General features: G+C 38.2%; 1 protein-coding gene across 4 annotated transcripts; it reads right to left on the bottom strand.

Moving 5' to 3' along the window:
- Positions 1-3059: 3059 nt before the first annotated feature.
- LOC111271261 (vacuolar protein sorting-associated protein 4B) lies at positions 3060-12032 on the bottom strand. 4 transcript variants are annotated; one of them, XM_022851946.2, is made up of 10 exons: positions 11945-12032; positions 11593-11663; positions 10778-10955; positions 10347-10407; positions 6149-6554; positions 5731-5858; positions 5158-5245; positions 4510-4781; positions 3784-4035; positions 3060-3257 (listed from the first exon to the last, which is right to left on the bottom strand). In XM_022851946.2, exons 4-10 carry the CDS (start codon positions 10395-10397, stop codon positions 3147-3149), a joined length of 1308 nt encoding a protein of 435 aa, XP_022707681.1. In that variant the 5' UTR covers positions 10398-10407; positions 10778-10955; positions 11593-11663; positions 11945-12032; the 3' UTR covers positions 3060-3146. The 4 variants fall into 4 exon arrangements, with proteins under 4 accessions (XP_022707681.1, XP_022707683.1, XP_022707680.1 ...); XM_022851948.2 differs by lacking the exon at positions 10778-10955; XM_022851945.2 differs by lacking the exons at positions 11593-11663; positions 11945-12032 and having other exon boundaries at positions 10778-11079.
- Positions 12033-12405: the final 373 nt, after the last annotated feature.

The raw sequence follows: 12405 nt of genomic DNA, 5'->3' as shown, positions 1-12405 counted from the left end.
ATTGGTCTGTTTTTGGCTGCTGTCAGTTACAGCAAGGGTTATAAAGAACTTTTTTTTTCGTTTACTTCCCAGCTGTGGTCACTTTCTGGAAAATAAAACGTTTGGCAGATTTCTTTTACGATCAATAAGCAGCCGGGCAGCAGACACAAAAGATTGGTTCCGTCGCGTGAAGACCGAACACGGATCTCATAAATGCCGACCTGATCTTGATAAAATTCGTTAGATCTAGGCTGGTAACGTTTTTCCTGATAATCTAAGTTCCTGGCTAAGTGGTCATTGGAGCAATTCTTAGAGCCAATAATTTAAGAGCATTGTCGACTAGTGCTTTGTGTGGTTGTTGAATCATGGCTACCGCGATAATTTTCTGACTCTTTTGTTAACGTGCAATAGCAAAAAATCTGTTGTCGTTGTTGTGGTTAATGCGGGGTATGTAAAAGACTTAACTGTTTCGAGAGTTTCACAGTCCACGCGAAACGAGTCACTTTCGCGAAGCCTTCCCCTCCAGAATTTCGTGGCTTCCGCCGGCCCGTTATCCATTTAGAGCTCAATGTCCACGACGTAGCCCTTCAGACTTAATAACGCCTACTTAAGATAAAATCTCTTCTTGCTATTAATTGTCATAAAATACCAGTTTTAGGAAGGCGTGTCAATGCTTGATGTGGAGGGCTAGGGTATTCATCGGAAGCGAGAAATGCATGGGATCAAGGTAGTCCCCTTGGTCAAGTCCAGCCGGCTGGTAACGTGTAATCGTAATTCAGGCGTCGTATTAGAGTGCTCTACACGCGGCTACAGATGCAGCTCTTTTTGTAAATCCTCTCTAAGGTTTGTGATTTTTCGAGTCATCCTTGGCTTTGCTAATTACAGCTATCATGCACTCTCTCCAGATTTCTGGGGTTTTCCGTGCCGCCAACCATGCACTAAATAGGTTTACCCAATAAGGTGAGAACGCTATGGCTTTTTTATATGCTCATTAAACATCCCGTGAGATACGCACGTTTTCTTGTTGGCAAGTTGTCTGAGACTAAGGTCGCCCTGCAGGGCTGCGATATTTTCGAGATCTTCGATTAGTCAACATGAGTGGTAGTGTGATACTTCGACTGAAATCGTGTTGCTTGAGCTTAAAATATCATAGAAATGCGTTTGAAGTCTCTTCGGGTTGACGGGGTGTCGTACAACGAAGTTGCGAAGCCACATGCGTGAGGATTGGGCAGTATCTTGTAGAAGTTCCATTTCACGCTTCATTTCGAAATTCTGATTCGCATCGTTGAGTACCGAGTGATCTTTGCGACGAATGGTTTGGGACCGGCCAAAAGGCTATGGCCCAGAATATAAAATCTTCTTTTCGCCAACGAGCATCCTGTATTTCAGAATGGCCTGGTGTCTGGACCTTTTAGGGGGGCACACACTTTATTAAACTTCGTGCTTAGACACCTATAATGCGTATTGACATTTAGATTTACCATGTAACGAAAGATAGCGCTGTCGAGTGTAATGGCGTCTCATTTCTCCTCCCCAACTTGTTTTTCCAACAAGTTTTTCCTTGATGTTGAGAGTTACTTCCACTCTGACCCATAGATGTCGTTTCAAAAAACGATCTTTCATAAGATTCCCTTTCGGCCCACCATGCCGCATGTCCTCCTATTAATATCGGTGGCAAATGAACTAATTACAGGCGCTTGTACTGATCGAATAAAGGTTAGTCATTTTGAGTCAATCGTCGCCCACTAGCCGAAACCTCTCTAGACTTGCAGAGATGCGACCAACCTTTCGTTGGTCGGCTCTAACGGTCAAGTCGCCGGCGAATACGGTCGGCTTTCCAGTTTCTTCGGCAGCTTGTGATACGTTTTTTTTTCTTTTTATATGTGCCTATCTTCAGGTCCGAAGGCGCAACGTGGGCCTCTGGCAGCGTGCATGGTACGACGGCTTATGTGTCCGCCACTATTACGCACCACTTGCCCTATTTAGTGGTTTACGCCTAGTTAAGCTCTTCACTGCGCACGATCACCATATAAATATTTATTTCGAAGTTGACCGAAGTTGAGCGGCAGATTCGCATCGTGTTTTTCAACTGTGCGAGTGCTCAGTGTACGACCTTTTTTCTAAAGCAAAATTTTCAATTTGAATTGTTGACGAAGGCTAGTAATATTAATCACAGCCATCGTCAGATGACATATTTCAGGGCATACTCGGTTTTGGAGCAACTGTGCGATGAATCGAGAGTGTTTCAAATTGTTCGATGTTGCCGATGCTACGCCAAAGTCGCCGCCTGGTTTCGGAGAGAAACTTAGCGCTCTGCCACAACGGCTACAGATCTCTGTTCTCCCTGGGGGGATAAAAGTACTGATTATACGTAGTTGTCAAATAAGGTGGGATTGCTTAATATATAATGATTGTGGTTGGTAATAAATTTGGTAAAAATATTTCTTTCATCAGGTTTGTGATAAAATTCAACCGAAGACTGTATTCGGCAAACGACTAGGTTTCGTCAAAAAAGAAATTTTCTTCCAGACTGGTGACTGGCCGCAGTAAAAATAATCTATTTGTTTTGAATTTGCAAAATGCAAATTAAAAACGGAAGTCCAATTAGATCCATACACCCATAGACCCAACTTTATCCAGTATCAAGATTATTTATATGATAGAGTAGCGTACGTTATTTGTACTTGCAAATCTGACTTCTACACCCCGTTAATTATACGTTGACATTGTCCAGTTGCTTTAGTTTTAGTAATAGCCATTAATGATAATCATTACAAACAGTTCAGGGATTGCCGCGTTGTACATATTTGTAGAGACGAAGATAAAAATTGTACTAAAATGTAGGAGACTAGGCAATTTTTTGTAGAAAGTTGGGTGCATATGCTTAGTAGTTCCTGTATAGCTACCTCGTATGGTGTATATAACGTTAGATCGAATAAATAACAATTTAAAGAAAATTATTAAACGAAACGATTACGTAAAGTCTTTAAACCCCACCCAATTTATTAGCTAAATACATAATAATAAAATAAAAAATTTAGTGCTTCTATAGATAGCCCTGAAAATGTAGCACGGAAAAATGAGCATAATAATATTATAATTATTTATTCATTTTACCAACGATATGAACATGGATTCCAGTGCACTCCATTTGTCACAGGCGCGTGCTAACCCGCCTGACCAAACTTATCCATGAATTGTCTATACTTCTTAATATCTGATGCATCCACCGATGGCTTGGATTTATTGAAACATAACTGCATGTCTGCCATTGTGAGCTGCAACAAAAAAGTATTTTTTATTTTACATTTTTTAGTGCTACGTTCGATATGGATCGGATCGTTGTGTTTTTCCTTCGCAACATTAGTTTTAACATATATATATTGTTGTTAGCATTTATTAGATATGAAATATACTTGCAGAACAGATTTGGCGTTAATTAAATAAAGCTAAATAATATGTAGCGTGTAAAACAACAAGTTTTGTCGTACTTTAAGCGGAAACGCGTGTCCATAGGTCTCCACCAACAATACAGGTATCATAAGGTAAAATAACGAAATGCGCATGCTCAAACAGAACTATAGCATGGCCGAATGCAACGTCTCGCCTACTATTCTTTGAAAATTCAATGATTCGCGATGCCAGTGCACTATTTAGTTATATTCATTAATATCTTGAAAACACTTTAGGTTACTTTCAGTGATACATTGGCTGGCTATTTATTTTCCACAATGTTAACTATTTGGCGGTGATCTAAACGAGAGAATCAAAAACAAGCGCACATGTTTTCTATATCGCACTTACTACTGGAGGCAGCAACTTATTCTTCGGTACATCCATAAAGGTCATTTTTATAGCTCCCCTGCTGCAGGAGCTGCATGGGGTGAACAGGTCGTTTGCGATCACGGTGCATTCCATTCGAGATGGTCCGCTAACCTTTTTAAAATGTGTTGCCGCTTGCACTTTCTTAATGGGCTGTAATAAGGCGTCTGCCACTACTACCGATATGTCGTCACCTGAGTAGTCTTTAGACATCCTTCCAAGTGCCTTAAAGTCCTAAAAAGTATCATTATATGTCATAAATGAGGCGTTCCGGTAAAGCAGTGTTTCTCGGGTGCTAGCGTGAAATCTAACAATGGTGTTGTTAGCATAAGTACAGTTTTAATATTGAATTACGAAGCGAATCTTCAATTAATAGTGAGGTTCAATAGGGTACGGTGAATATACTTGCCAACCATCTTATAACAAACGAACTTCTGAAAATATAATAGTTGAGAGCTTTCCATAGCTCAAAGGTAAAATCTACTAGTACAAGTGAGAATAGGAAGGGTACGCGTCCACTGGAAATTACAGGCTCGCATGAACACATTTATCAAAGCAGAAGCAACTGAATAGTATTATTAAATCTTTTTCGTTTGCCTTGTTCGTTAGTACAGTATTATAACGAATAATAGGTATATTTAAAACAGATAATTATAATATCATACTGAAAATGTCTAAGCGATATAATAAAAATCGAACCCTGCTTACATCTTTAGTGAGCGTATGCTTGACAGTGCCGACGTGAATCTCAAACAGAGCTGTTCGTGCAGCCGCATCGGGCAGAGGTATGTATATTCGCTTCTGGAAGCGTCTGCGAATGGCTGGGTCGAGAGCCCAGGGTATGTTGGTGGCGGCCAGAACAAGGACGTCATCGTTGTTATTGTTAACACCCTGCATTTGAATTAGCAACTCCGTTTTGATGCGTTTTGTCGGTTCCGCCTCGTTCTCTGAACGTGATGAGGCCAATGAGTCTATTTCGTCTAAAAGCACAGCACAACATACATATAAGAAACTACACACTAGAATGATATATAAAGAAAAAAAAAGTGATTCAAGCATATAAAATATTAACAAATCTGCTTACTAGCAATATAACCTTTCACGAAATAGATTTTATTGTTGTTTTGTAAGTACATGGTCGAATGACCGCATTTAGCTTTGGCAACAAAAAAACGAATCAAAAAAATAATTAGTTAATATAGTTAAATGACGCTGAACTTCGATTAACGCGCTCACAAACAACGGGTTTTATCTACCAACACTCAGGCTTATTCAAATTATAATATTATATATACAGGAATATGAGGTTTAATTGTGGACGACGAAGCCAATGGGACGAATTATTCTATGTCTTACCGATGAAAATAATAGCTGGCTTCAGTTTGCGCGCTAGCTCAAAGAGACTTCGTACAAGTTTCTCGGATTCTCCTAGCCATTTACTTACCTGTAATTTCAGTATTCCTTCATTCAATAAACCGTTAAATTTTGAACATTGTGACGAAGAGAGTAGACAAATTAAAGGTCAGAGAAAGTATGTAGATATGATTTCAGGATTTTTCAAAAAGACTGCAAAGACGACCATATATATATATATATATATATATGTTTTGAATCTAAATTTACACGAGATGAGATATCGATATACTCTTTCGTAAAAATGATATTTCGATTCTAAAACGTGTATCGAACGCTAAGTCCCATTTGAACATAGACAGTTCTTCGAAAGCCATGGTTAGCCCACGTTCAGTGACTCGATGAAACAAAGCCAGTATGTCATTTAGCTGTAAAACCTGCCTTTCAAAGGCTTGATATATATTCGAACGAAGCCAATATTAGGGCAGATATAAAATTAAACAGTAATAATAATACTAACGCTTATTGTGGACTTGGTTTTCGTAAAATTATTGAATTGCTTATCTTGAAACGTACAAGGTCAGAGCCAGAGACTGATATCATGATTGATTCGCGTGCCTCGGTGGCTACAGCTTTCGCCAAATAAGATTTGCCCGTACCGGGTGGACCAAACAACAAGATTCCCTTCCAGGGCTTGACACTACCTAAAAAAAAAAATCTTTGCTTATATTTTTTTTTATTGATTGTTAGCTTGAGACATAGTAGCAATGTAGTATTCTATAGTTACAACAAGTAATGCTTGATGAAAACAATAGGAATATGTCCTGTCACCTGATAAGCAGTACTGTTTACGATCGATAAGATGTTTACTTTATCCTTTCTTAACCGGCCCTAATGGCCCATAACGCATTGAGAAAACTCCGAAGCTGAGTATAATATAGACGAGCTGATTGGCGGGGTATGGTCAGTGCCTAATAACTAGAATACAAAGTACCTGTGAATAGTTCAGGGAAAAGCTTCGGCATAATCACAGCTTCTTTGAGCGCTTCTTTGGCTGCTTCTAGGCCAGCTACATCACTCCACTTCACATTTAGCCTTTCAGTGACTATAGCTCCTTCAAGCTGGGCCATTAGTTTGTTTATCTCCGGATTGTTGCTCTTCACGACCCTACTATCGCCTTCACCGTTCATTCTTTCAGGCATTCTACTACCCCGTGTACCTCGAAGGTGCTTCTTTAGCTGCTCTGCTCGACCAAGATACTCCGTGATTTTAACACGAAGAATTTTTCTCTCATTCTCGTTTGATGGTTCGTATCGAAGCGCGTGCATGAAATATTCCAAGCTCTGCGTATACAAGCGGAAAGCTTCGGCGTAATTTTTGGCATGATCCTCTCTCACAGCCTAAAACCACAGATCAAAGATGATATTCGCGAGTCAAAAATGATTTTCTGCAATATTACTGAAGGCCTTGGTTCTTCTTAAAATGTGTCAATAGTAAGGACGCGAAGAATCCAAAAACAGATTAAAGAAAACAACAACAAACAGCTCGATTCCGAAAGAGAAATGAGATGAAGCTTCCTGAAAACCGAAGAACATGTTCAGGCTTGTCGAACTGGAAATATACGACATAAATATCAATACTAAGGTATGGGCAATATAATAAAGCATAGAGGAGAAGCCTCTATTCTGTACAACTTTTTTACCGAGGAAGCCACAAACAGTAAATATGCCTATAGATTATTTATTAAACATATAATATATCCTGTATCGTTGCTGAAGCAAACGCAAATGTTGTTTGTTTACTTTGAAGCTCATTTTGAATATTAAAATATGTTAAGTACCTTCTCGAAATCCCGTACTCAATCAAAACTCCAATTCACTGTACTGTGTTTGAGATCACACTTAATAGATACATCGCCCCAATATCTCGTTAAATTTAGAATTAAAAGTAAAATATTGAGAACATAGACGAAAATGAGGCTACGCGGGTCAGAGACTGCTGCATTTCTTCTAGTAAGAAAACAATATCTTTGAATTGTCAAGCATTCAGAATTATTTAGGTGTCCGCAACTCAGGACGTTACTGCAGTGTGCTCCACGTAATTCCACTCTTTAAGCGATATTTTCGAAGGGTAAGGCTATATATAGGACATTTTAACAAACTTTTTTTTTAGTGATTTAAAGTTATCAACTCTTCTTCTACCTTTTTAAAAGTAAATGAAAGCAAGTTACGTTTAAGGAAAATTATTACATCGAGTTATAGTCCCAAGCACTATAAGGACAGAATGGGGTGGGGTCATGTAGGCCTCTATACTTTGAGCATGTTGCGTCGATGCTAATTTCATAGAGAAATTCGAATAAATAATTTTAAAGTAAAACATAGCTTGTAAATGTCTCCTTGACAGATTACCGGCCTGAAGAGCGGCTTATATCTTTCCTGGAGCATTTTGGGCGCTATAACTACCATCAAAACTATGAGATTCGTTCGGTTTAGCTAGATTTAACCTGGATGGAGTGCGTATTTATGTAGAGATATGTCAAGCTAAAGGCATCATATTTTTGTTGTACTGCGTACAATTTTTGTTCACGACGCGTCACGTAAGGTCACTTTTAAAAAAGATTTAATGGCGTGACACATCGTTCAAAAAAAAACAATATTGTCGACATACGCATCACGTTGATAATAATCACGATTATGGATCTGAGTCACAGTCACGACAGTTACATCTGCATTGGCTTCAATGGATGGTACGCGCATTACCACTATTCCTCACCGCTTCTCAAAGAAAATGCAATTCGTGGATGTGTCAGTATTTAGGCCATTGAAAACATGGCTTTATATGGTACAGTAGAACTTCAGGTGAGCCTATGTTGAACGAACAATAATAATAAAAACAAACTTTGGCCTGCTTAATTTAACAGTAAATGATTGTACAAGAGTATCGTTTTTTCTAGCCATAGTCGCAGCCCTCTCTAAGAAGAAAAGTATGTCCTTTTTAATGACCGACTTCTTTGCAGGGAGTCATTAATCCTTCATATAGCCGCACCCCCTCCTAAAATCCAACGCATCTGTGTCATATATGATGAGCGAACTTTTCATTAGAACGGTCATAAGATTGGCTCGACCAACACTTGCGATCCTTTCCATTTTCTTCAGCACTTGGTAGGCTGTATAGCCTTATGCCATCTACGTATATTTTCTAAGTGATTACCTTTGGTATTGCAATAAATGACTATGCCCAAGTTTTTGGAAACCATTATTAATCGGTACGCGAAAGTAACAATCTTATTATCTAGCCAAGAGAACGTAAACCGATTTATGAATGTTTTCATAAATATCAATTTATATATACATACGCACCGGACATGTACATTCGAGAGAAATGGAGATGATTTACGTCGCTTCCTAATGGGCTAGAAAACATTTGTATTAAGTTTTTTTTTGCATGTCTACAAGGTGATTCCTCACGGGTGTGTTTATTATAATGTAATTGTATTACGCTTTCACCATGACTTCGGGTCTAGGCTAAAACGCTCATAAGTTCTACTTTCTTTTCCAAACTATGAGTAACTTTTTAACACTTACTGTGAGTAGAGTGGTATTGACCCGTGTGTTCTTGTAAAAAATACTCTCGAATACGGTCGATAAAAAGAACGTTAGCGGCTTTGGCTTGCGGAATAATAACACCGAAATTTCGAAATATTCAAAGCTTCCGCAAGCGAAAAATTTCAAAAGATACAAAAGTGTAAAAACAATCAATTGCTGGGGCTTATTTAGGCGCCTAACTGGCAATGAACAACTCTCTTTCGCAATCAACTGTCAAGTTCTATATAAACATTTTTGAATTATCAATTAAAATGAGAATTTTTTTTTCTAAATCCTGATTTCATTCGAGTTTTTACCATAAATAGTTCGAATTTTACGTCCACCGCCATTAGACCGTCCAATAAATGGCCGGCTCCCACCGCAAAACGAAGTTTGTCCGTGCTCGGATTTGTACCCACTCTCTGAAGTGACGTTACCCGCTACGTCATCACCAAAACATCACCAGCAGTTTTCTTCTGTATCAGATCAAGTATAATACTATAAATCAAATATATCCTGACTACAATATGCTAGATATGCAACGAATTACCGACATTAACCGTTGACTCTTTTTGTATACAAGCTTAGAGAATGATACAATTCTCAAATTTTACGGTTTTTTGAATTTACAGTATTTTGAGGAACTGGGGTGTTATGTTGTACCTATCTAGTGGCAGTAAACTTCACTTAAGGCTCCGTATCCTGTTTATTTTTTTAATATATGTAAATACTATTTGGATATCAGGCTGCACCTTAAACTTCACATGTAATAAAACTATGAAAGCGCCATTTTTAAGATGATTATGACATATGAACTTTGTAACTAACAAAAATCAGAAATGAAGCAAATCCTGGAGAAAAAGTAGTCAGGGCAGAGAGAACTGAACTCCCGACTTTCTAACTCCAAACCATATGCGCTACCACACTGCATTATGCCCTGTGTCTTTCAATAACCGTTCTATATAATTTAATATAATCTTTCAAGTATAAAATATAGCTAAACATTAGATTCTTTTCTCTCTATTTAATATCTAAAACGTGAAGAAGAAATAAAGATTAAAAGATAACTCACCGTTATTGCTATGTCCTGTTTTCTTATCATTAGCTATTTTTTTAAAGCGTAGTCTGAGAAGCGGTCACGTAATTATTCAGTTCAGAAATTGTTATTGTCGTTGTAAAAAAAAATGCTGTCAAAAATATACAAACGATATCAGCGTGGGAATTAATAGAGAGAATAATTAATAAAAGCGATGGTAAACAAGGTAGGTTTAGCTTTTGGGAAAATGGTTATCGGGATTCGGGTTTTTTGATCAACGTAGCGCCTGATAAATAGAAAGGCACTATAGATCATGGTGACATTTACTTGATAATAATAAACTGAAGTCTTACTTCATGACAGTCTATAATAATATTTCCGAAATGATACATTATCGGAACTACTACATCTTACAGCACTAGCGTTCATATATTTCTAAATCTACGTAGTTAACAACAATTTCAGTTAAAGTGAATGCATATAAACGATCTTAGCTGCAAGTCATAATTTCATTCAATTCATTATAGATATGAAATGAAGAAAACTACTTTAGGAAAGAAGGCGGAACTTGCCTTTGAGACCACGCTTGCCGCCTTATTTAGGGCAGTGCGGCTGGGTACCATGGCGTGATTGCTGAAAGAAAGTATAGATACAGGGCAATTTATCTTGTTTCGCATATCCGTATGACCTATATTTACGCCTTTTAAAAAAACTTGTATTAAGATGCCCTTACGATAAGGCCATACTGCACCTCATGTTCCTAATGCTTTATGCAGCTCAGATAGCTGGCGCTACCGAAACAGCGAAAAGCATTGCTTTAATCAAGTAATAATAATAATAATAATAATAAAATTAAGTAATTCATTTTTTACCTGACACAAGCTCTGTAATAACTGATAAATGGAAAATAGGCAGTAACCTTGCAAATGGTTTCCTATGCCCCGAAGTGCGTTCATCATACTAGAAAATTTACAGGTTATTCAGCCTGATAATAGATGATTACCTAGTGGCTTGTTGTACGCGTTCGGTTTTTTATTTGACCGTCGTTTAATATCTCAATGGTGGTCAATCGAACACGATGCTTCGAAGATGGTGGTCAATTCTTCTCACTTAGGCGATGATGCCTACTTCTTGATTTTTTGCTGTAGCCATATCGTACAGTGCTTCACGATGCCAATTTCCTTTCATTGTGTAGAATTTTTACAACTTAACTTAGTGGATGATACTAAATTCTAGCACGCCATCACGCACTCATCTGTCCAACAAATTGTGTTGTTATTGTATTCGATGGCACCTCTATTTTGGCCCTGTTTCTAGATTGGCTGTTATAGTTTGCGCTGTCAACACAAGCAGCCCGCCATTCCCTTTCCACTCTTTCTCTTTCCACCAACAGAACTTCAGTTTTAGAGCCGCCCTGTGAGTTCTCCTTTAAATTTCATGATTCGTAAATACTGCGATGTGCAGTATTAGAGGGCGATACGTGAGGATCTGGAATGAATTCTCGTTCCATTCCAAATCCTCACAAGCGGTCGGTGACGTTACCCACACAAATGAAGCACAGCGACGAAATAGAAACTCCGGAGCCATTTGTTCCGTGTACGCTAACCTAACACGTTATACAATACTAATGTTGTAATAATGTCCTCTAGTAATACTTCAGAGTCAGCCTGCGGCTACAAGTAATTGTACTCAGATAGGCCAAAGTAAAGATACACATTTATTATTTATACTTTTTTCCACCAGATGTAATTTACACACTATGTTCAATTAAAGTATTTGTGACAGTGCCACGGAGGAAAATTAGAAACTTCAACTTACTTTACTGCTTGGCCCCGTGTTTTCGAAGCGGTGTGAATGACTAAGTAGACCTCTGCTCGAACACTACAGATCTAGAATAGATACACTTTATTTAAAAAATGTGTAATGTATTTATCTGCTCTATTGAAAATAGCACATATCAGAAGATATGGATGGGATGCATTAGTCAGATCGAAAGGTCTCTGCGTAGCAACAAGATTTGCTTTGAACGACAATTTACCAGTGCGTTATTGACTTTTAATACTTGGTTTACGTATTTCTCTTTATTGAATCTCAATCTATATGTGTTCATCAAATCAGGTTGCAGCATACACAGAAATCTTAACTAACATAAACCCGTCTCTATTACTACCAGGGCAAAGAAGAAACCACATTATTTAAGCCATTACTTCCGAGTATCCTAATCACTGTGATCACGCAACGTTATTAAAGGTTATCGTATAGACGCCGTGTGTACGTCGTCCTCCTCACGGGTAAACATTTGTTGTTGTAGTCAAGTTATAGCAGACAGCTTTCATCGTTTTAGGGAAAATGTCATTTAGGGAAGATATATATAGCGAAGCTTTCAAAAAATCAACAGGGTTCGGCTCTTTTTGCTGTCACAACGAATGGTCAAAAAAAAAGATCAAATAGATCCAAGGAAGCGAGGCAAAACATGTCCACTGACATGAAAAGTGAAAGCGGTGCGAGAGTCTTTGGCGGAATACATCATCCTATATTCTAAGCACACTTGTACTTAAACTATACCGCCTTGTTTGCATGGGACTTTGGGCTGATGAAACTCAGTTGCGATGAGCTGTTCAATAGCGAAGA

Source organism: Varroa jacobsoni, unplaced genomic scaffold (assembly GCF_002532875.2).
Source record: "Varroa jacobsoni isolate VJ856 unplaced genomic scaffold, vjacob_1.0 contig00460, whole genome shotgun sequence".
NCBI classification, from domain to species: Eukaryota; Metazoa; Arthropoda; class Arachnida; order Mesostigmata; family Varroidae; genus Varroa; species Varroa jacobsoni.
The sequence above is the reverse complement of the archived record's forward strand: the minus strand, read 5'-3'. Positions and strand labels throughout refer to the sequence as shown.

Excerpts from the sequence above, each read along its gene's own strand:
- LOC111271261 (XM_022851946.2), bottom strand. The coding sequence starts at position 10,397 with ATGGTACCCAGCCGCACTGCCCTAAATAAGGCGGCAAGCGTGGTCTCA. Across the intron at positions 5,246-5,730 it reads CAGTCTCTGGCTCTGACCTT|GTAAGTAAATGGCTAGGAGA; the intron begins GTACGTTTCAAG and ends CTGAAATTACAG. Across the intron at positions 4,782-5,157 it reads GCCAGCTATTATTTTCATCG|ACGAAATAGACTCATTGGCC; the intron begins GTAAGACATAGA and ends CTGTGCTTTTAG.